A 23,710-nucleotide genomic window follows, 5' to 3' on the forward strand; every position below is an offset into this window, starting at 1 on the left:
TTGCTACTGATGATGATGGTACTGATGCTTATGCTGATGAGCTAACTGCTAATGATTAGTCAGGGATTAAGACCATTCATGCTAGAGATTAGCCATGGCACGGGCATGCATGGGACATGATACCTTAACAATAGGCCAGGAATGCTGCTGTTGTGGAATTTTTGCAGACTTACAGGCCATTGTATTTGCCAGCAGGAGAGACTAGCCAAAGGTTGAACAGCTGATGATAAGACATTCTGGCACTATGCCAATGGGATCAATAGAAACTGGTAGTAAGATCCAGTAACACTATCTACATCTTCATAGCATGAGTGTGGGGGTTTCCATCTTTGTCACTATCCTCACTGCTATAATGACGTTAGACTACACAACAAAGATGCTAAACGTGACAAGGACTACATGGCTGTTACGTACCTAATGCTAATCCTCGGGATTAGTGGCCTGACCAGGCAGGCTACAGGAGACCGGAGATTAGGGAAAGCAGGATGATACAGGCGGCTAAGGCTCATGGTTAATAATACCAAGTATACGAGCTATTTATGACCGCACAATTATGTATGACTGGGTTGAGTTTCTGCTCATGGTTAATAATACCAAGTATACAAGCTATTTATGACCAGACAATTATTTATGACTGGGTTGAGTTCCTGCTCATGACGATTGTCCTCGGTCTATCAGGTGGCAAAGAGGATATATCATATTTTGGTGGAATGATGTGCGCATTCGGCACCAGGAGACCATATGATTTGGTCAAATTTGCCTACGATGATGCTAAGCATAGGATTCCTTGCGACAACTAGGTTCTGTTTAGTGCGGGTTTCAACAGACAGGGTTTCCCTGAGACTTTAGAATTTGAAAGTATAACTGTAGGAGCACTTAACCCTAGAAAAAGGCGGATGGTTTGTAGTCATTGCATGGATTTGCATTGACAAATATTGACTTGCACTGGAGGGTTTTTATCGGTGGTGTTCTGGTTTGAACATGGTCTCGGTGTCTTATATCAGTGGTGTTCTCGATTGAACACCGTTCTAATAGGAAAATTCTCTTAGGTTATTTATCATGAGTGTGCAGAGATACCTGATAGTTATGTGATTCTCGGATAGGGAAGATCCGGTTAGTATCCTAATGGGTGAGGTGGAGAGGGGGGGGGGGGGGGGGGTGCAATCCATTTGGAGCCACCAATTGGTGACCCTAGCATACCATACCCGACCAATCCCCTACTTTGCTAGCTCTCGAGAGGACTCTCATTCAAGCCTCAGTAACTTGTGGCTACTCTATACAGGATCCAATCATCCACATAAAACTTATCCAATTGTGCCAAGATACATCCCCGCATCTGCGGTTATGCCAAGAGTAAGATAAAGAGTTAGGCCTCTTCTAGAAGTCATCCCCTGTCAAATGGTCCCTTCCATAGAAGGAGAGCGTGAATCTTTCCCATGAGGCTCCCCGTACATCAAAATGTATTTTAACATCTTTAATGGCCTTGCACTTACGTGCTTTTCATACCCTCACACATGTTTGGTCTGCTTACCAAGCTTCACATTCTTTGTGCATATCATCAACCTTTACCAACATGCACAATGGGGTGCACAATATCATCACGTGTTCCACATATCTTGGATTTTCCATTTTTTGCATATCTCTAAACCACTCACGATGATCGGTCATATGGTTAGAGGCACCAGAATCCACATATCAAATATCTCCCAATCTTGGCACACATCCTATCATGGAACTCCGCATGTGCTGCAGCACAAACATCTGCTTACTTCTGTCACATCACCCTCTTTACTTGTTGATGCATAGTTACCTTGTTGTAAGTTTCCACTTTTGATATCATTTTGCTCTTTTTATCGCAGTTCTTTGCAATGTGCCCTAGTTTGCCACAATAATAGCACTCCATGCTATTTGCGTTTTAATTTCTTTGCCAACCACCTCAGTCTCTTTCGCTCCCCTTGCCTCTAGAGTGGCCTCTTTCACTTGTTTGTACATTAGATTCCTGTTGTTACTACCCATGATTTTTGTTTCTAAAACGACTACCACCGCATTCTCTAGATGACAATTTGTCTCTACATCTACCAATTTCTAAGTAGAAGGCCTACTCATGTGAATTTCCAGAGGATGAACCTCTCCCAATATTCATTTCCTCATGGATGAGGAGAGCAATCGGTTCCTGAAAATCGGGAAAGTTTTCTCAAACTCCAATGGAGGTCTGAAACTCACTATATTCTTTGCCAAGGCCATTCAAGGTCATCGATACCATTTCATTGTCATCTACTCGTGATCCAATCAAAGCACGGGCATCTACAAGCCCTTTCACCTTCACTGAGTAATCATTTATACTTAGCTTCCCTCTGAGCCACATTCTGCAGTTCTTGTTTTAGCTGCATCTTTCGACGCTTGAGGTATTTGTACTGTGCATCTTCACTAAGGTGTCCCAAGCCTCCTTAGGCATTTGTGCATCCTGTATATACACAATCATAGAGTTTCACACTGACATACAACTAGCACAACACCTTTCTGGCTCTTTCATGCCATGCTTTATATGCTTGCCAAAGGTATGTCATGTCTCCTACCACTGCGGGGGAGAGGGGTCCAGGATTTGGGCAAGCCACTTATGGGGGATGGAAGAGTCGATGTTGAGGTTGAGTCTCTCCCTGCCTACTGCTGCTATAAATAACAATCCAGCTATAAATAGCCAGTAACCATGGATTATCACTAATGATGAACCCTAGCCACTTGTAACTTGCTTGTGGCCTTCCCCGAATCCTAGGGCTTCCCAACCCTGACCAGATTAGGACCTAATCTCGAGGATTAGTGTTAAGACATAACAATCATTGACCCAACTGTGCAGAGTGGAGCCCTGCCTTGCAAGTTGATCGTCAGAGGCCTTCTACTTGGTGGGGAGCCTTGGATTGCTTTTCTGATTGACCGGATCTCAGCTTAGACCCCATCACTTGGCAGTCCCTAGACTCCCGAGGCATGAATCCATAGTCGAGCCATGCTAGGCAAGCTGATCGTTCGTGGACTTCTTTGGGGTGGTGAACCCTGGAAGGATTTTCTCTTAGCCCGGATGTCAGCCCGTACCCCCGTTCTCGGTGGTCCTTGGTCCCAAAGTCCGAGATGGATCTTTAGAGAGATGCGGATCCATGGTTTTAACCCCGCATTCGAGGACAGATTTGCAGGCAGCCTCCTTCGAGCTTGGGACCATCTCAGGCCGGCCCTTCAACAATCCTTTCCAATTTCAACAGAGGAGCGCCTTCATGGAACCCTGTGGCTCGGGTACCCAATGGCCACATGATGGATGCTCACCCGCACATATCTTGGGGAGCTATGAGCATGGGTCCAACGCACTCTCTCGGAGATTGGCCACTTTTCAGACAGCTTCCGCCAAAGACCCAGGTGAGAAGTCTTGTTGGGAGACTTGCTGGCCGTACAAGATGGTGAGGACTATGGGTAGCTGTACTACTGGTCGTACAATGCATGGTACAAATGAAGCAGTAGGCCTGCAAGATTGTAAGGCCTGCAAGATTGTAGGCAGCACATGTAGCAAGTCCGCAGTGAGCAAGGGGTGGAAGGGTATGGTGGCGTGCAGCCATACTCGGTATGGGCAACCGTACAGACAGGCTGTAGAAAGCAAACATTAATTCGGGCAGTGCTAATGTTGGCAAGACATGTTTTTTTTTTTAAATAAAGCAAGTGGGCTTGTTAAATCACTAAAAGCCCATCTTTTTTTAAAAAAAAGTGTAAGGGGGGCAAGCCTGGTACCTTCTAGCCTTTTTTAAAAGGCCTATTATTTAGAGTGGGAAAGCACATGGGTGTTTCTTTTCATCTATGAAAACATGATCTGGGGGTGTTTTACTCATCTTACCTTCTCTGGACGTGACGAAACCTTGGAAACGGTCTGTTGTGAGGCTTCACAAAATGGTTTCCATCTCTATAAAAACATGGTCGGGGTGTTTTACTCATCTTACCTTCTCTGGACGTGACGAAACCTTGGAAACGGTCTATTGTGAGGCTTCACAAAATGGTTTCCATCTCTCATGCGTGGAGTATCGGTAAGTGGGTGGTTTCGGCGTATTTTCTCGTCTTTCCTTGCGTGTTTTCATCTCTTTAATTGCTGAAATTCAGAATCGGTACACAGTTTTCTTGCAGCACCGCCCTTTTTATTTTCTTTTCTATCTCCATGGAGCCTAAACTTTTCTTTAATGGCGACCTATTGGACCATGAGGAGAACCCTCAACCCGAGGGGGAGCCCATTGAGGTTGAGCAGGAGGAGGTTGAAAGAGTGGAAGAATCTTACTTTGAGGAGCAAACGGCCAAACTCCGGGCCGACTTATAGGCTGATATGCGGTAGTTGCGAAACCTGGTGATACTCCTACAAAGGGCAGTGCTTGGATCAGCCTCTACTCCAGGGGTATAGTTGCAGTCGCACCTTCTTTCACGCCGGACACTTTTGTGGGCTAGAAGAACTAGATGGCATAGGAGGTTGTAGACTCAACCAGTAGAATATGTACCTCGAGTTTCACCCCTTTCCCAGACGCCCGGAAGATCCAGATGGTGAGGGGCCCCCTGAAGGGGAAGTCTCTTACCTGGTGGAGAGAACTGAGGGATAATCTCATTACTTGGGTAGATTTTGAGGTGCAGTTTCGCGAAGAGTTCCTCCACGCAGAGGATGAGTTTGATGTTGTGGCCAAGTTTTTTTTTCCCGGAAAAAAGATCCTTCTATTAGTTAAAGAAAAAACAACCGCAGAGGGCTAGATACAACCATGAAGGGCTAAATACAGACTCGCCTCATTTAAGGGCGGGAATCACATGATCATAAGGGGGAAGAGACGCTTCTCCTGCGGCTGGCCGCTCTGAGAGGAGAAAGCTATCTCATTCAGGGGGAGGGAGGGGGGAACAACCACACAGGTGGTCTGTAATGCCAAATGGGGTCACCGCCTCTATCTGTGAGGAAAGGGCCAAGCCTCCAAAGTCTCAACAAAGCTTCCCGCTGCTTCCGCATGCGGTCAAAACCTCCCTGTAACTTCCCCCACTGACCGCGGAGGGGGTGAATGATATCAAGCCATATGCTCCTGATGGTCTTTGCCGGCGGAGTGTGGGTACCCTAGATGGCCTCACTGCATCTAGCACACCAAATGCGTCAAGCTGCTATGCTACTGCAAATCTCCCATCTCTGGCATGAGCTTGGTCGCCAGTCATGTGTAGGTGGGGCTGTGACTGTTACTGTTGCAATACGATGGTGAGAGACCTGAAGGCCTAGCCCTCCCCCATCCTTCTCATAAGCCTTGACCACTCCAGCCTCTATGGCCCAAGCGACAGTGCCCCATGCAATGATCGGGATCGATGACCTTTCCATATAGAAGATGCGGAGAATCCGCTGCCAAATTTGCTGAGCCTTCGGGCAATCCCAAACATGTCTTTTGACACGTATCTACAAAGGTTTAGGGAATTGCAGTCTCGAGCACGGCACATGGATGCTACTACTCTCTGGATTCTTTATCCGTGGGCTTGTCCAAGATCACAAACTCCAGGAGAGAAATAATCATGGTAGGACGCTTGAGGATGCCATCAAGTATGGTAGAACTTATGAGGAGACCATGGACAGCTAGAATTAAAAACAAGTTTCTAAAAAATCTCACAATCCAGGCAGTTTCGAGCAAGGTTCCCAATGTAAACGTAAGTTTAGGTTAGCTTCGGGTGATTCCAGTCCGAAGGAAGAGAAGAAAACCCACCAAGATCTCTGAACTTTCCGAGATTGTGGGTGTTTCATTTGTGGCCAGAAGGGCCATATGAGAGAAAATTGTCCATAGGCAAAGAAAGCACCCAAGGCAACTCATGTGACTTAAGTACAACATAACCCTAGAAACTCTTCCATTGATACTACAATTCTAGATCATAGTACTTGCATGGTGTGAAACTTCAACATGTCAGTCTTTGGCCCCAATGATCTTATACGGATGTATGGATTAGTATTGGGGAAGATTGTGCACATCCTTTTTAACCCTGGTAGTAATCACAACTTTGTTAATGCCAAACTTGTGCGTAAGTTGAGAGTGGAGATGCAACCAAGTGATCATGTTTACCGTGTGAACTTGGTGGCAGGGCATGGACAGATTTGGGACCGGTGAGTCTCTCAATTGCTGATCTCCATCCAAGATTATAAAAAGGCCCTAAATTTCTTGATTATGAATTTGGATAAGGTTGACGTTATTCTACGAAAGGAATGGTTTTATAGCCATGATGTTCATGTAAATTGGAAGGGTCATACTTTGTCCTTTGTTATGAAGGGTCTTCCGATTTTGCAGTCCCACCCTCTACTTTTGTAAATTCAGTAGAAATTTCATAATATTATTGGAAATTCAGATTATCAGGTGTATCAATGTGTTCTTGATCCCCTTTCATCTAATGTTAATTGCAATTTAAATACAGTTAAGTTGGATGCTTGGGAGACACAAGCTTTAGAGGACATTAAGGTGGATTTTTTTGATGTCTTTCTTGCTAAATTGCCTTATGGGCTGCCACCCAATAGGTCAATGGATCATAAGATTGATTTGCTTCCAAGGTCTCAGCTTGTGAGTATAGAACCTTACAGGATGAGCCAACTGCAAGAGAATGAGATTGCCCGACAATTTTCAGAGTATCTTCGGATGGGGCAAATACACAGAAGTAAATCTTCCTAGGGAGCTCCAGTGCTTTTGAAGCACAAGAAAGACCGTACTTGGCGAATGTGTGTGAATTATAAAAAATGAATAAGGTTACGATAAATAATAGGTATCCTCTTCCCAGAGCGGATAATTTGATAGATAGGTTGCAAGGTGCTGTCAATTTTACAAAGATTGACCTTCATAGTGGCTATCACCATACGTATATCCGAGGAGGATGTCTTCAAGAAAGGGTTCCATTTGCGATATGGCCATAACAAGTTTCTCATCCTACCTTTTGGGCTCATGAATGCTCCCACTACTTTTCAGTTAATGATGAATGGTCTCTTTGGTGATTATTTGGAAAAATGCGTTGCAGTATTCTTCGATGATATTTTAGTTTATAGTCATACCCTCCAAGAGCATGACAGGAACAATTGTATGCTAAACTCTCTAAGTGTGAGTTCTTTTCGTAAGGAGCTCACATACCTAGATCATCGGATTTCTCATGATGGCATGCGCATTGACCTTGAGTGGATCCAAAAGGTGTTGGATTGGCCGGTTCCTCAGACAGCGAGGAAACTTCGGGCATTCTTGGGATTCACTATCTCTCTTAAAAATTGAGTGAAGGATTCTTCGAATTTGACTAGTCCTTTCTGATTGGGAGAGGTACATCCCAATGGTCAAGTTTGCCTCTAAGCATCTGATACTAGTTACAGTCCATTGATGCTAATGTATGATTATCGACCTAGATCTCCGGTAACTATATCGGGACTCAAGGTTATAAAGATTGATGCAGCTAGAGGTTTCTTAGCCGGTATGCAAGGCATAAGAATCTATCAGAAGTGCTCAGGATAGAGCACGATTTTATGCTAATAAGAAGCATTCGTTGAGGAAGTTTTTCGAGGGAATGCTTGTATATCTACGGATATCCAAGAGTTCTAAGACAATACACATGGGAAAGGTTGGGAAGTGTCCCCTAGGTACTATGGACCTTATCGGATCCTCAAAAGGATTAGTGAGGTGTCTTATAAATTAAAATTTCCTCCTAATGTAAAAGTTTATCTAGTTTTCCATATGAGTAGACTCAAGGAGAAACTGGGAACTGAGGATAACATTGTTACACCTCAGGTTGAGGACTTGTCCTTTGTTCCACATAAGCCAGATCTTTTACTGGATTTCAGGGAGAGGAAACTTAGGAATAAGTTGATACTTGAGTATAGGATCAAGTGGAAAGACAGGGTGGTAGAGGACTCGACTTGGGAGACAATTGCTAGTTTAGAGTGGAGATTCGCTGATTTTGTTTCCTAGGGAGATGAAAGGTCTTAGGAGGGGAAGTATGTTATGTACCTAACGCTAATCCTTGGAATTAGGTCCGAATCTCATCCGGGTTGGGAAGCCCTAGGATTCAGAGAAGGCCACAAGCAGATTACAGGTGGCTAGGGTTCATTATTTAGTGATAATCCATGGTTATTGGCTATATACAGCAGCTGGATTGTTATTTATAGAGGTAGTAGTCACTATATAAGTAAGTTATGAGCTATTGTGATGTATTTAGTCATATTGTTTGGCTAATGGTCTCTGTGCTTGGACCAGACTCTTGCCATGGACATGGTGGTTCACAGGCAGTCTTGCCGAAGGTCCCTTAGGATAGACTCTTGTGGTATGGGATGCCAAGGCTAACTAGCTTGGCCTATGGGGAGTGGAACCTTAGCCCTTGGCTCGAGGAGATTCCTAATGGAATCCGCAGTTGGGAGGTGAGTTTACCTGCACCCTTCTATATGTTCTAACCTTGTGTGTTTAGCTTGTGTATCAAGTGGTCTTATGGGGGCTTTACAATGAAGCGGAGTCCTCCACATGTCCACGGCTGAGTGATCACCCTCCAAGCCACACCTTCGCCTAAGTCGACCGACCATCTGACCCGGCCAACAGAAAGTTTCGGATCAGTCGTTGTCGCAGAACCTGACCCACACATGCTTTGGAAAATGAACAGCAAGATGTGATGTACCACATGGTGGCCATGAGCACACGATCACGCGGCCGGCGAGGGAGAGGCAGGCCATCATGCTCCAATACAAAAGCTTCTTCCGCTCAAAAGAAAGGGGGCTAGCTATTGCTCGGTTTCGATGTCAATCCCAACCTAACACCTGATGTATCTGATGAGGGGTGGCGCCTGGGGATCCATTGCAATGACTCAGCTGGGCGCCAAGCTGGGACGATTGAAGATCCCACCCAAAAACCGCCCGACTTGTGCTAGTTGATCTGAGCTCCAGAGGCTAGGCAGAAAGTCTCCACGACAAGGGAAAATGTCTGAAGGTTCCCCTCCTCTGTTAGGCAGCTGTGTCATCTGCGAACTCCTAGTCAAGAGGCTTCTCCTGGGATCTAATGGGGAGACGGAGACCATGGAGTCCTATCTCCTGCGCAGACAGAACGCTGCTCATCGCCTCAGCTACGAAGAGGAAGAGGACAAGGGCCAGGGGACATCCCTGTCTGACTGATCTCTGGAAATCAGAAACCTGTCCCTCTTGGCCCCCTGGATGAGGACCTGGCTATGAGCTTCTGAATAAAGGGCGGAGACACCTCTAATCCATCCAGCCGGAAAGCCCATCCTAAACATGGTACCCTCCAAGAAAGCCCAATCGACTCTGTCATAGGTCTTCTCAAAGTCCAAAAGTAGAACCGTTGCCATGTCCTCACTACGAAACTTGACTAGAGTTGTTGCCTCCCAAAAGGCAAAGATATTATCCAAGATGCTCCTATTCTCGATAGAGCCAGAGTGTGCCATGAATCAGCTCGGGAAGACAAGGCTGCAAGCTTCCACTGATGGCTTTGGCAAGGATTTTGTAGGCATTTCCTAAGAGGGTGATGGGGCGCCACTGACGAACCTCCAAACGGTCACCATCCTCCTTCAGAATCAAGTGGATCAGCCCCTCAAAGAGCCTCCTTGGCATGTGTCCTGAGGCCATGGTCTCATTGAAGGCAGCCATGAAACCATCTTCCATGAGAGCCATCCTTGCCTCGACACCTGGCCCACGGCGGAAGGGCACGAAGTGAATCTCGCAACTCAATGAGAACCTCCACCAGCCGGGAGAGGGAATCTGCTGCTGAAAGGAGATCTCTAAAAGAGCCTTAGCTATGGCCTGAACCTGGGGGATCTGCCTCAACGGTACCCTCTAGGCTCCTCGACCTCCGAATCCTGTCTATGTGTGACGGTTAGGGCTTGCAGCAGTCACAAAGAAATCACGCCCTGCCAGAGTCCAAAAGGAGGCCTTGGCATGGTACCAATATTCCACCCTCCTCTCCTTGATCGATTGGATCTCCGTGCGGGTGGCCTCCAACTGAGACTCCACCCACGACCTGTTTGGGTGTTGCTCCTGAAGCCGCTGGAGAGAGGGTAGGCCCCTGAGGAGACTCCTCTCCTAATCTCTGAACATCGTGAGTCTATCTTGCACTGCGCTATGTAGAACGTTGTGGCTGCCTCTCCCAGCCTAAAAGTAAAGGACCTCCAAATCTCCTTGATTCTTCTGACGATCTCTGGGTCCTAGATCAAGTAATCAGGGATGCAAACACTTTGCTGATGCTCTATTCTCCATGTGTCCTTCAGAAGGACAACTTGCAAATGGTCCAACAGCATGGTGCTGCGAGAACACCAATCAAACCACCTCTATTGCACGCCCACTCATCCACATAAAATCTGTCAATCAATGAGAGGTTCTGTCCATGTATCATCTGGTCTGATCTGGAGAAGGGAAGGCTCCCTAGCGTGCGGCCAAACTCTAGTAAGTGCCAAGCCTCCTCTCTTCTTGTCCAGCATGTTAAAATCTCCACTTATTCACCAAAAATCTGCCTAGGGAAGTGCTTGCCCCACCTGGGTCCACAACTCAGTCCACCCCGCCACCCTATTGGGGGCATCAATGTTGAGGAAACCCATATGGTCTTCCCCAACCCTCACTATAATTGATTGCGCCCTCCCTTCAACAATGGTGCCTGAATCCAGACAGAAGCAACTACTCACTGACCGAAACGCCTACCTCTCCTTGGTTCCCCTCAGGGCCGAAGACGGGACCACAAGGTATGGCTGTGTCCAGGAAAGATCTTCCCGCCTTTGCGGGTGCGCCCTATAGAGAGGTGATGTTCCTACAACAACAAGAGATCTATTGGGCTTCCTACGCGAGCTCTCTGAAGCTCCTCGAGAAGTCCCTCTCTTCGGTGATGGAAGCGGGATCCCCCATCCCGTGAACATTCTAAGAGACGATCCAGATAGCTAAGGATGGAAGGAGTGAGATGTGTTCAAGACACCCTCACAACGGAGGGTCTTTGGGGTCAGTTTGGAGGGCCACATGCGGACCAGTAGATCCCTAATCCTCTCCTCCATAAAGCTTTGCTAAAGCTCAAGCAGGAAGAGGCCTAGGCAACGCTGGCCTGGGAAGTCAATGATCTTGGAGAGTGGACCAAATCCCTCATGAAAAAGACAGTGAAACTTCCCGCGGATCTCATAGTATACTGGGCAGCAGCATACGTAATGCTCCTCTGTCTCAACCTCTATGTGGCATAATCGGCAGATCCTCTCCTCTCTGGGTCTCCATATGAGGTTCCCGGCTCTGAAGACACGCTCAACTCTACCTGTCTCCACTCTGAGGTGGTGGGATGAAGCCCGTATCTAGCCAACCGCAATCCGCATGGCATGGGACATGTGAACACTCAGGTAGCCCGAGTGCTGGATGAATCCATCCTCAGTGAGCGTGAGGAAGTGATCTCTGTAGAAGTGCATCTTCGTTGGGAGCTCCGGAGGTGTGATTCATGTGCAATGGGTGTAGAGGCTGAGAAGATCTAACCGGATAACCCAGTTGGTATCCTCGTGAGAGAGCCATAGAAAAGGGGGGAGAGAGAGAGAGAGAGAGAAATGAAATGATATATTAACGTCTTCAGAAGGCCAAAATGACCTATGAGACCAAAAAGTTGGTGGATCTGATACAATGTCTATGTAAGAAAAGCTAAAAACAACTAACTGAAACTGAAATAACTATGAGGAAAAGTACGGTACTAGGAACTCCTAATGGATAACCACTGGGAGGAAAACTCCAGCAACAAAGGTAAGCATCATACACATCACTATCCAAAGAAGTCTCTCATCGGTCAATGGCGGATATCCTCAATGTCCTCCATGGTGAGTACTCTGACTGGACGTCTCCCATGCCGTGCTAGTATGGTCCTGATCCTCTGTTGTAGTCTCCGCCGGTGTCGAGATGGGCCTCTCATCTTGGGACGCCTGGACCGCCCCAGCTCTATAGCCCAATCAATCAGTGTACCTCTAGTGCGGCTATACTCTGGGGCTAGCTGCAATGCCTGCTGGCCTGACTGCTCAATCTCTGGTCGAAAGAAGTCTGTAATCTGCCTCTGTAGGTGTCTCTCCCTCTTTGATCCCCTCCCTCTCAAGAGACCCTCTCTATGTCTACGAAGCTCCAACAAGTATAATCCGAGGCATCTCTGATCCTGGTATCTCATGACTCTAAAAAGTGGTCCGAAACCCTCTCTAAAAAGGCAGTGAAAACGGCCTCGTATCTCATAATATACTGGAGAGTGACATATGTAATGTAACTCTGTCTTTGGCTCCATCTGGCACAGCTGACAAATCCTGGCCTCAGCTGGTACTCCTCTGAATCTGCCAGTCTCAATCTCTAGCTGGTGTGAGGATGTGCGCATCTGACCAATAGCACACCGTACCCCATGAGAAAGATGAGTATCCATGTAGCTGGGTCTAATCACAAACCCATCTTGCGTGAGCTGGAGAAGATGATCTCTATAGAAAGCCATCTTCGTACCAAGCTCCTGTGTCGGCTGTATCCATGTCCTCCTAGTGTCCAGCTGAATCAAGTCCTGCCTGATAAGTCTGGTAATCTCTGCCAATGTGAGAGAGAGGGAGGGTGCATCCAGGGAGTACTGAAATGGAGGTAGCCTTTCCATACTAAAGCCATGCAACTGGAACCAAGCTGTCATCTGTGCATACCAACATGATCCGTCTCCCTGTGATGCCAACTGTCGTGAAGACTCCAGGGATAATATCTGTCTCTAGGGAGAGCCCAAGTGCTATGTATAAAGGAGACTAATCGAGTGAGTGCCTCTACTACCAATGGGGGGGCAGCCATCTCTGCACGGATAATATCATGTGGTACGGAGGCCTTGGCCCTAATCATCCGGGAAATCATAGAAACCAAGGGCCTCTCCATATGTCTCCATCCATCAGTGCTACCAGCTCGGCTGTGGTGATCTACTGAGGGTCCCCATATCTCCACTCCATACAGCATGGTTGAAGTGACCAAAGTGTCAAAGAGCCAGAGCTTTGTTTGAGGTTCCTGAAACTGAACCTGCGAACACATCCTCTCTAGTCTCCCCAATGCTGCATAAGCTCTGGTCAATCTGGTCTCCGCTGCTCTCCTCAAGGAAAATAGTGGGCCACTGAAAACCACACCAAGGTAAGTATATGCATCTGTATACTCCACTGTCTCCTGACCATATGTAAAGGTGGGTATTGACCTCCTAACCCACTGTGCTGTGGTGTTAAACACCATCACCTTGGTTTTACCAAGGTTAACAGACAATCCACTATCCTGTGCAAATGTGTGCAATGCATCCAAATGACGCTGCATCCCCTCTGGAGAATCTGAGATCAGCACAATATCATCAGCATACAATAACAGCGGAATCCATGTCCCTGCTAGCTGTGCTCCTCTGTCACCCTCCCGCTCTACATAGTTTGAAACCTCATCCACGTACATCCCAAATAAGGTGGGAGAAAGGGGGCAGCCCTGTTTCACCCCAATAGTGGAGTGAACCATCTCAGATATACCCTGAGTAGTACGTACCTACCCCACAACTGTCCTGTATAAAGCCATGATTCCCCAAATCAGCTCTGTGGGCACTCCCATCTCTTGTAGTCTGTGAATCAGTTTGGCTCTCGGTACTGTGTCAAAAGCTTTGCGGAAATCCACAAAGCAACAATAAATCCTCCTGCCATATAATCAGCCCTCCTCAATAATAGCTCTGAGTGTCAAGATATGGTCAAGAGTGGAGAAACCTCTCCTGAACCTTGCCTGCCCTGATGCACGTATGCCCTCTCTCTCTGCCCATCTACTCAACTCTTGCTCAAGAATAGATGCATATAATCTAGCCAATGTGTGACCAATCATGATGGTACGATAATTCCCACAAAGCATGGGATCCCCTGACTTGAAGATAGGCACAATCGTGGACATATTCCAAGTCTCAGGAAAACCCTCACACATGGCTCAGTTAAACATCATAGCAATAAGCTCTGCAAGCATATCTCTGGCATGAATAAAGTGCTCTGCTACCAAACCATCATGATCATATGCTCTCCCAATCCTCATCCTGTCAATAGCTTTCCTTACCATCTCAGCAGTAAAGAAAGCACATGTCTCTGGGAGAGAGAGAGAGAGAGAGAGAGCTGAGAGGGGAGTTGAGCCCTAAAAAGACGAAAAAGAAACCCTAAATTGCAGCAAAACCCTAAAATGCACGTAGAAACCTTAAAACACAGGGGCAGCCATGGTTCAGGAACCCTAAAGTGCAGATCAAAACCCTAAAGTGCAGGCGAAACCGTAGAACGCACACAAAAACCCTAAAACGCAGCCAGAAACCCTAAAACGAGCTCATGAGAGAGAGAGAGAGAGAGAGAGAGAGAGAGAGAGGAAGAAAGAAAGAAGCTGTATTAACGTCTACTAGAGGCCGAACTCGACCTATGAGACAAATCAATGTACAACTGTCAATGTCTTCTGGATGTCCAGAAAAAAAAAGGACAAAATGAACATGAAATAAAGTATGAAAGTACTGAGCTAGTGGGGATGGAGAACCATGTTGTTCTGTGGTGACCTCCAGTAAAACCCTTGGATAAAAGCTGGAAAGATTTCGCTGGCTCCAAGAACAAATATAAGCAATGCATTCATGCCCATCCATTCTAAGCAAATGAAGGGTTTTTTGCAGTCCCACATATCCACCTGCACAACAGATGAATAAGCCTGAGAATACTTGGCAGTGACTGAACCACCCATATACTTAAGCAGGGTGTTTTGAAACTTCACTAGGGCTAAATGTTCGTAAAAAATGATGGAAGAACAGATCAAAACAGCTCACCAGAACATATATAAAACTAAATAACAATCCAGCTGTGCCTGCTGTGATGCAGACGTAGCTGAGAGTGTAGAGAGGCTTGTTCAGAGGCAATCCTGGGCAAGCAATAAAAATCTCGAAGTTTAGGAAAATCCAACTTTACTGTTTTTTTTTGTGGTGTATGTTTTTTTTCTTTTGGGAGAAAGGAGTGGGGGGAAGGGGGCACGGACCCAACCATTCGACAAAAAACCCGAGCATACTGAGTAGAAACCCAGCTGTTACCCATTCCCAGAGACGCCTCTTATGATTCTGAAAAAGTATTGATCAACAAAGTAACATTATCTTCAAACCTCGCATTGAAGTAGAATGTAAAATATACAGATCGTGAAGCGTGACTGTCCTCCATATTGCAATAGCAACTATGACATTGCCTGCGTGAACTGTTGAATAAACCATAGAGTCGAGCAATAAGCTCTGTTTGTGGAATGTGCACAAAAAATCCAACCCACCCATGCATGCATGCACAGTCACACACGCGCGCGCGAGCGCGCACACGCGCACGAGTACACACACTACTCTACTACATGTATATTCCCCACACTTATCCATTCATTTTATATTTGCTCACTTGTACTTTATTTTCACTTGTCTACTTACGAATGATGGTAAATAAACTTTAGTTCCTTAACCTCTTACTTTGCCACATCTATTCTTCACATGTGGTAGTGAACATTAGTTTTCTCGCATATACTTTACATGTCTCAATTCTCCTAAGAAATATTTATCTTGTATTCACTAGTCTAATTTAAGCTAGCTTAACTTATGTTTAACTTGTATTTCTTCTAGGTTTAAATTTTAATTGAACCTTAACCATACAACTTTAGTTCACCTTAAAACATGTCGAGTGTTTGGATATTTAGTTAACTCAGCTGTTTGGGAATTCTCTAGTGATCATATTGATGACTCACGTTTTGTAGTAGTGCTTAGGATACTGCCAGCTGGCACTATGCGCCATTAGTATGCCTCACACCTGGCTTCTCCTTCTTGCCACCTACTGGGAGCTGGCCGATTGCATGCACTATGACTCCCTTCGATTCCCTAAAAGGTTGTTCAACAACTTCCTTTTCTCAACTCCATTCAAAGCCATTTGGCAGCTGGCTGACTACAAGCACAAAGACCTTCAATATGCATGCAGGGTTGCATTTCCTTCCCCTTTCTCAACCCCTAGGGCATTTTCTGCCTTTGAGCTGTGAGTGCTGCACTGAGCTCCTTGTGACTCCAGGTAGCAGCTTATCCTTTTTCTTGTCTTCTCTCTCTTCATTGGCTTGTCCTTGGTTGAGCAGTTTTTTGTGCTTTTTTCTCTTCATTGGCTTGTCCTTGGTTTAGCTTATTCTCGTCACTCCCATGGTAGATGCATCTACCAGAGATAGGAGATTCCACCAAAGGCCTATCACTCCGAAGAGCATCTACCATAGATAGGAGATGCCACCGACTCCAGCATGCCTTGCAAGCATCATTTAAATGGCCCTCAGCTCATCCTCGAGGACATCCTACAGGCCCTCAGCTCATCCTTGAGGACATCCTTCATCCCACATCCTTAATCCTTAACCTTCTTGTAACTATTTCACCCTCCTAGCTCTATTTCACATGATGAAATCCATGCCCGGACACCAGATAGGTGGAAGAAGACATGGGGGCAGGGTCCATACGGTTTGATTAAGAAAAAGCACCATTATTGGTCAAAAAGAAGGAAAAAGAAAAAGTCAATCAGGGTTGACTGCAAGCCAAGGGCACCATTGGAAAGAGGAGACTGAGCCGGACCAAAAAGCTAAAAGGCGCTTTCTCAAAAAGCAACTCTAAGGCCTTAAAGCCAAAAAAGCAAAGCACCAAAAATTGAGTAATATTTTATTAATAAAAGTAAAAAGAGCAAAAGCAAAGGCAAAAAGAGAAAAGCAAACGCATGAAGGCTTTTTGGCAAAAAGCAGGGTCTCTTACAAGTATAAAAAAGATTGGACTTCTCTTGTAGTACCATGAACAAGATCATTGAAGATTGAAGGAGATCGTGGAGTGTGTGTGGGCATCATTATGATCATGGAGAGCTTCTTCTTCGCAATCAACACTTTCTCCAACTTGCTTTTCAGATGTACAGTCATCCCTAGACTCATATGGGCATATGCATGGGCGATATGGACGCATGTATGGAGCTGTATGGACAGAAATTTCAAAAACCCTAAAATTTCTCCAAAAAACCTAAAAACTGCTTTTTGGATGTTTTTATTGCCCAAAAACCATTAAATCAGGTTTTATATCAGTTTTCTTGCCAGGAAGAGCTTTTCCACCGTGGACATAGAGCTTGGATATGGAACATAGAGCTTGAACATGGAGCATAGAGCTTGAACATGGAGCATAGACATGGAGAACTTGGATATAGAGCTTGGGCATGGAACTTGACATGAACATGGAACTCAGACATACAGCTTGGACTTGGATTTGGCATCAGACTTGGATTTTGATTTGGATTCATCGAACTTGGATTTGGATATTGGATTTGGATTCATCGGACTTGGATTTGGATATTGGATTTGGTACTAGCCCGGTGAGAGTTACTTGTGGGTCAACCCCGTGGTGTGCTCGGCACCAAAGATCTCATGCCTCGACATCGACATCGACTTGGATTGTATTGATCCTGAATACAAAACAACTAGATATATCCTACATCGGCATATCTGTTTGTTTTGTATTCATTGATTGTATTGATCCTGGCCAGTGTACCCGTGGATTGTTCCTGAATAAATTCCTGAAAGACGACGGGGCCTGTTCCCCGCTCAATGTGGTGTACTGTGCAAAATCCCTATTTCCTTCTCTCTCTCCCCTCCCTCTATATCTCTATCTCTTGGACACGTGGTTGAGTTTGTCATGGCACGCTCTGCTGGGCTTACACTTCCCATCTAGTCCGGTTCATCCAGTCCAGGGTTAGTTCCGTACATCGTACGACTGAAATCGTACGTACCTGCCGTACGGTACGGTACCGTACGGATTCGTACGATGCCGTACGAGATTTTTTATTTTATTTTTTTTATTTTTTATTTTTTATTTTTTTTGGTGGTGGTGTTGTTGTTGTTGTTGTTGTTGCGTGGAGCAATTTCACTCTTCTAGAGAGCCATTCATCGCCCTTTGCAGCCTATAGGAAGCTCCGAAGCTGTTTGTCAGGAGCATGTGCACTTGCCATTGCCATATTAGGCAAGCGATCATATTGCCTGATGAGGAGGAGGAGGCAATCTTCATGGAGCTCTATAGTGAGCTTCCATTGCCCCCTCATGATGATACCCCACTGCCTAGAGAGCCCTTGTTTGATGATGATGGCAACCTACTTAGCGAGAATGATCCCCAGAGTGTCTCGTCCACCTTCGAAGAGTCCTCTTCAGAGAACTCTCTTGATGGACACTCTAGTAGTGATCATGTTGATGATCATGCAGATGTTGGTGATGATGTAGACTTTTGATATGTTATAGCTCTCTAGGCATTGGGCATCTATCTCCTTCTAGCCCATCGATGATGTATTGTAGTATGTAGTATACTGTATCATGTATGTACGCATGTTGGCGGTCGCCCATGCCATGAGTTTTTGGCCTATCCTTTTGTAGCAATTTTGTACTCTAATGGCATGATGACATTATGTTCATGGTTCTACTATTTTGTAACTTCTTGTCTACAATTTTTAAGTTTAGGAAGTTTTTTTTTTTTTAAACGTACTAATATCGTACCGTACCTCAAAAAATTTTAAGGTACCAATTAGTACCGTATTTTATCGTACCGTACCATATCGTACCTTTCGTACTAACTAACCATGATCCAGTCTATTCATTGAGTGCTCTAGTCACTTGTCATCGTTAATTGTGTCATCCTACTCACTGTGACAACTGCTGGGTGTGCACGGTACACTAAAGGGCATGTAACAATGCCTTGGAGTAATGCGACTGTTGTTTACAATATTTTTGTCATTCTTGTCATTGTGCTATGCTTGTATTCTAATCTGACGGTTCATGTGCACTCTACCGTGAGTATTGAGGACTCCAGACATATTGTCCAGGGAAGAATCACCACTTTAGTGTGCTGGGCAACCAACCCTACTACAAGTACACTAATAATTTGGCACGCCCGGTGGGACACTTGAAACTTGGAATCCTGTTAGCTCACTTCTTATCTCTGTGTCCACTGTATGACCAATACACGTTCTCGTAAACCTAATGCCAGAATTCACACTCCATGCAATGGGTCTCCACGTAACGAGACTAGCCAATTTCTGTGTCACGAATGGTCGACCAGTAGGAGGTGACCCCCATAGGCCTCATGGAAGGCATCACTGTAGTAATCTAGGGAATCCCATTCTTGCTCAACTTTGTGGTGATCCAGCTTCCCGAAGTCAGAGGGGCCTACTCATTGTCAACCATGGCTTAGAAGTATAGAAGTACTACGTGACTGGGGAGGAGCACAAGAGTACGGACCATAGGAGCTGAAATTAGAAGAGGCTCTGGACCAAGGGATCCATGGTGCCATAGTAGCCCAAACTTCATCAGACTCCCACCCCCAATTGACCACGTCATGGCCCATGTCTAAAGGCGGCCTTGTTCCCTATTCCCTAGGCGATGAGTTAGAACTACTTGATTGGCTCCAAGCGAGGCAAAAGGCCTGACATCCTACATGGTGGACATAACGGAGGTCCCAAGTGACTCCAACTCTCAATCAGAGCACTATGAGGCAGTAGTAGGTCCAGGGGAACCTGTCACGGGCCGGCACAGAGGGCACAGGGTGGTCAAATCCCTCTGAAATAAGGTCGACACGAACCCAACAGGTCCGACCAATCTCCCAATGCCCCAGCACAAAGAATCTACACAAGTGCCCTTGGAAGAACCAACCATCCCCCTGGGGGAGTGTCCTAAGTCTTGCATGGAAGACTGATACGACACTTTTCCAATTTATGAACAACCGGCTCACAATCCCACTTTCCTCTACAAAGCAGCTGAGATAGTAGAACCCCTTTCCCTTCCCTCTTGCCATGACTCTGTTTAGGAATTCAACCTCGGTAGTCTAGAGGAGCCACGACTCATTCTATGGGACCACCCAACCCTACTTGAGCAAGACACCACCTTCTTCCAATCTTACAAGGATGTCTTTGCCCACAACTAAGAGGCTAACAAGATGGGTCATGTCTCCTCTGTAGTAGCGAGGTTAAATTCCTAGACAGGGTCTTGGCAAGAGGGAATCCCTTGTCTCAGTTGCTTTGGAGAGGAGAGTGGGGTTGTGAGTGGGCTGTTGATAAATGGGAAAAGTGCCATAATGTTCTTCCCTCCAAGACTAAGGATCCTCCCCCAAGGGGATGGCAAGTTCTTCCAAGGGCACTAGTGTAGATTCTTTGTGTTGGGGTACTAGGAGATCGGTCGGGCCGTGGTTGGGTGCTTGTCGACGTTATTTGAGAGAGGTTGACAACCCTTCCTCATCTGTGGGGGCCCCTAACAAGCTCCCCTAGACCTAATACCTCATAGTGCTCTCCTTGAGAGTTGGAATCGCTTGGTACCTCTGTGATGTCCACCATGTAGGATGTCAAGCTTTCCACTGCTTGGAGCCAATCAATTAGTTCTGACTCATCATCATGGGGGACCAGGCCTTCTTCAAACATGGACCAAGACGTGGCCGGGTTACGGGCAGCAGAGGAAGTGGGGGCTACCATGGCACCACGGATCCCTTGGTCCAGGCCTCCTTCCAATTGGACCGTGCTCCTCGGGAATCCATAAACGATCATAACCCTAGTCATGTAGTACTCCTAGGGAATCCATAGACGATCATAAATTGGTGTTCCCATTGGAGTTATAACATTTTGCTCAAAATGAGACGTGCATTTTCTAGTTGGGAGGCTAACTCTTAAAATTCCAACAAGGAGGTTGGTGGCAGCAGACTCTCCCAAATCTTCTGCTGGGTAGGTCCTGGGCAAGGCCTGTGTCACCCATTGACACACCATGAAGTAGCCACGGTAGGTCGGTAGGTGGGCCACCATCACTATGATTCGTATCATGAGTCCTGACACTCTCTCTCGTGGTAGTAGTTGCAGTTTCCCTAGCTCCTAGAGAAGGCGGTCCTTATAGTTACCAGATCGGAAGGTCCAGAGAAAGGTGTTCTTCAGGGTGGCCCAGTCCACAATCTGGTCAGTTGGGAGCTGAGTCGCTGACTGAACCATTTGTCTGTAGAGGCTTCTAGAGTGGACGAAAAAGGTTCCAAGAAGACATCCTCCCCCTCAAGACCTAGGCTCACAAACATTTACCCGGCCCAACACTATGGAAAGGGGTTCCGGGCCAGGAGGCTGGGCTCGGCCTCCAGCATTGTTACCAAAGGTGGGATTACCAAGATCAGCCACCATAGGGGAGGGTGGAAGGGGATCATCCTCGGGAGGCACATAATTGAACCACTTCCAGCTATAGCAGCATATTGAGAGGGGACTCTTGGCTGGGCTAACCGGTCTACCCACGAGAGCAAGTATTGCACATCCAGAGGACACAAAGACAAGAGGTGAGCTAACAAGACTCCAAGTTTCAAATGTCCCACCCAACGTGCCATATTTTTAGTGTACCTGTAGCAAGGTTGGATACACGGCACACTAACGTGGTGGTTATCCTCTGGACAGTATGTCCGGAGTCCTCAATACTCACGACACAATGTACACATGAATAGACTAAGACATATTAGAATATGAGCATAGCACAATGACAAAAATACTGTAAACATCAGGTGCGTTACTCCCAAGATGCTGTTACATGCCCTTTACTGCACACTGAGCAGCGTTCACAGTGAGTAAGAGAACACACGGTTGGAATACAACACTCAATGAAAAAGACTTAATGAACAGGACTAGATGGAAAGGATGATGTGAGGATGTCACCAAGGATGAGCTGAGGGGCTAATTAAAATGATTACTGCGAGGCAGTGGAGTCGGTGGCGTCAGAGGCATCTCCTATCTCTAGTAGATGCCCATTGGGGTGACAACGTGGTGCCTTCAATGCCAGTGTGTGCACCTCTCATGTATCCATTGGTGGTGCGCTGCCATTTCTGTATGGTCCACTGAATGCTCCGGGATGGTGAAGTGTAACGGTTCAAGTTCGGAATGATCCAGTGTAACAGTCCAGGATCAGGATGATCCAGTGTGGCACCCTGGGTGGTCCGGCCGGAACAGTCCAGTGTGGGCACCCTTAGTGGCTACAATTCCCTCCCCCCACTCTCCAGTTGAGGCCTGGTCCCCTGGCACTTGTCAGAGATGGGAGATCATCAGCAGCATAGTGACATGGCACATTTGGCGGGTTCGATGCAGCGAGACCATTGAGGGCGCCCTCACCCCCCACTGTGGAGTCCATCTGTGCCCTTCGTGGCTAGCAGGGGAAGCTTCACGGAGGTTTAGACTGCATGCGGAAGCGTCGAGAGGCCTTCCTACGCATATGGCAGTTGGGTCCCTACCTCTCGGACAGTGCCGGAGACCTCGCTGTGCACTACAGGCCACTAGTTTGTCTTGCGCCCCCCCCCCCCCCCCCCCCCCCCCAAAAAAAAAAAAAAAAAAGCAAAAAAAGCAAAAAAACAAAAAAAACAAAAAAAAACAAAAGAAAACCTCTTGTATGAGGTAGTTCCCTCCGAGAGCAGCCAGCCATGGAGGGGACTATCGTCCCCCCGTGTTTTGTCCTCTTTTAGAGGTTCAGTGCTTGTAATTCAGCCTATTGGCTGGTTTTCATATAACTAATATAAGGATCTTTTTTCCGGGAAAAAAAATGGTCAAATATTTGATCTAGTACATTGATGTGGGAAATATGAACTCAAGGTGTGGGGTTTCTTGCTCATGTTTCTTCTCTCTTTGGATCTGATTAATTATAATCCTCAATTGTGAGTTCTAGTTTTGTACTATTTATGGAAGTCTTGGTTCAACATTTTGGGTCACTATTAGCAATGCACGCACACGTGTGCTCATGCACACAGACATTGCATGCATTTGCACAAAGCATGGACGGCTTTTTAGCTCGTTCTTTCAGATGCCAAATAATTTGGACTTTATTGTAACATGATTTTTAGGAAATACAAAAAATCTTGAACTGACCTTAAATTGCACTAGTACATGACCATAATGAGCGCCAATGAAACAAGAAGAAATAGCCATAAGGGAGCTGCAATCCCATATACATTTAAAAATAAGGTCACTTGGTATTTAAATCGTTAAACAAACTTAGCATGATATATACAAACTTGACAATACCCTTGATGTGATTTTTTCTACAATCATATTTTTTTTTATCACTTATCAGAATTTCCTCGGAAGAAATAACCTGAATGTTGTGTTTGACTAATTTAGTCATTTCAAACCTTCAAACATCAATGTTACTTTGCTACCATAAATGCCAAAAGACAACCACCCTGGTGGAAGGAATCTGATAAGGAAATGATACATTACCTAAGGAGGCCTTCTGGATCAAAAGGTGCGGAACACCAGGAAGGAGCATCCAAAGGTAGAGGTCCATAATCTGGAGAGCGAGTGCTACATTCCTGCACACCCCTACCATTGTTAGCCTAAGACTGAAAAAGAAGCAATATTTTTTCTTGCCTGTCCAAAATTTGACGATTGTTGAGTAACCTTAACCTCATATTGAGGTATTGCCTTGGTCTCATAAACCCTTGTCGGCTCTTTTAAGATGTTTCTAAATCTCTTCTCATAGACCTTTCGGGTCTCTCATAGGGGTTAATAACCTCCCTCCCTCTCTCTCTGTCTCTCTGTCTCTCTCTCTCTCTCTCTCTCTCTCATGACGTGAAGCTGCGCAGGCCCCCCCTCCTCTGTTCACGCTGCGCGCCGGTGGCCCTTGTTGCTGCTTTTTGCCGAGCTGCGCACTTGCTGCCCTGCTGTGCATGCACGCGCT

General features: G+C 46.1%; 1 protein-coding gene across 3 annotated transcripts in view; it reads right to left on the bottom strand.

Annotated features, from left to right (window-relative positions):
* Positions 1-23,710, bottom strand: part of LOC147637635 (uncharacterized) — a 99,933-nt gene that overhangs the window by 1,686 nt on the left and 74,537 nt on the right. Inside the window, exons 8-12 of one of the 3 annotated variants that reach the window (XM_086799457.1) lie at positions 23,251-23,342; positions 22,900-22,966; positions 15,002-15,080; positions 14,796-14,887; positions 14,516-14,659 (exon numbers count right to left, since the gene is read on the bottom strand). In XM_086799457.1, coding sequence (XP_086655583.1) covers positions 14,516-14,659; positions 14,796-14,887; positions 15,002-15,080; positions 22,900-22,966; positions 23,251-23,342 — 474 coding nt within the window. Of the gene's footprint in view, positions 1-14,515; positions 14,660-14,795; positions 14,888-15,001; positions 15,081-22,899; positions 22,967-23,250; positions 23,343-23,710 lie in introns of those variants that run through there. The other 2 variants (XM_086799460.1, XM_086799459.1) reach the window with 2 other exon arrangements.

Source organism: Cibotium barometz, chromosome 6 (assembly GCF_041138505.1).
Source record: "Cibotium barometz isolate CiBa-2024 chromosome 6, ASM4113850v1, whole genome shotgun sequence".
In the NCBI taxonomy this organism is placed as follows: Eukaryota; Viridiplantae; Streptophyta; class Polypodiopsida; order Cyatheales; family Cibotiaceae; genus Cibotium; species Cibotium barometz.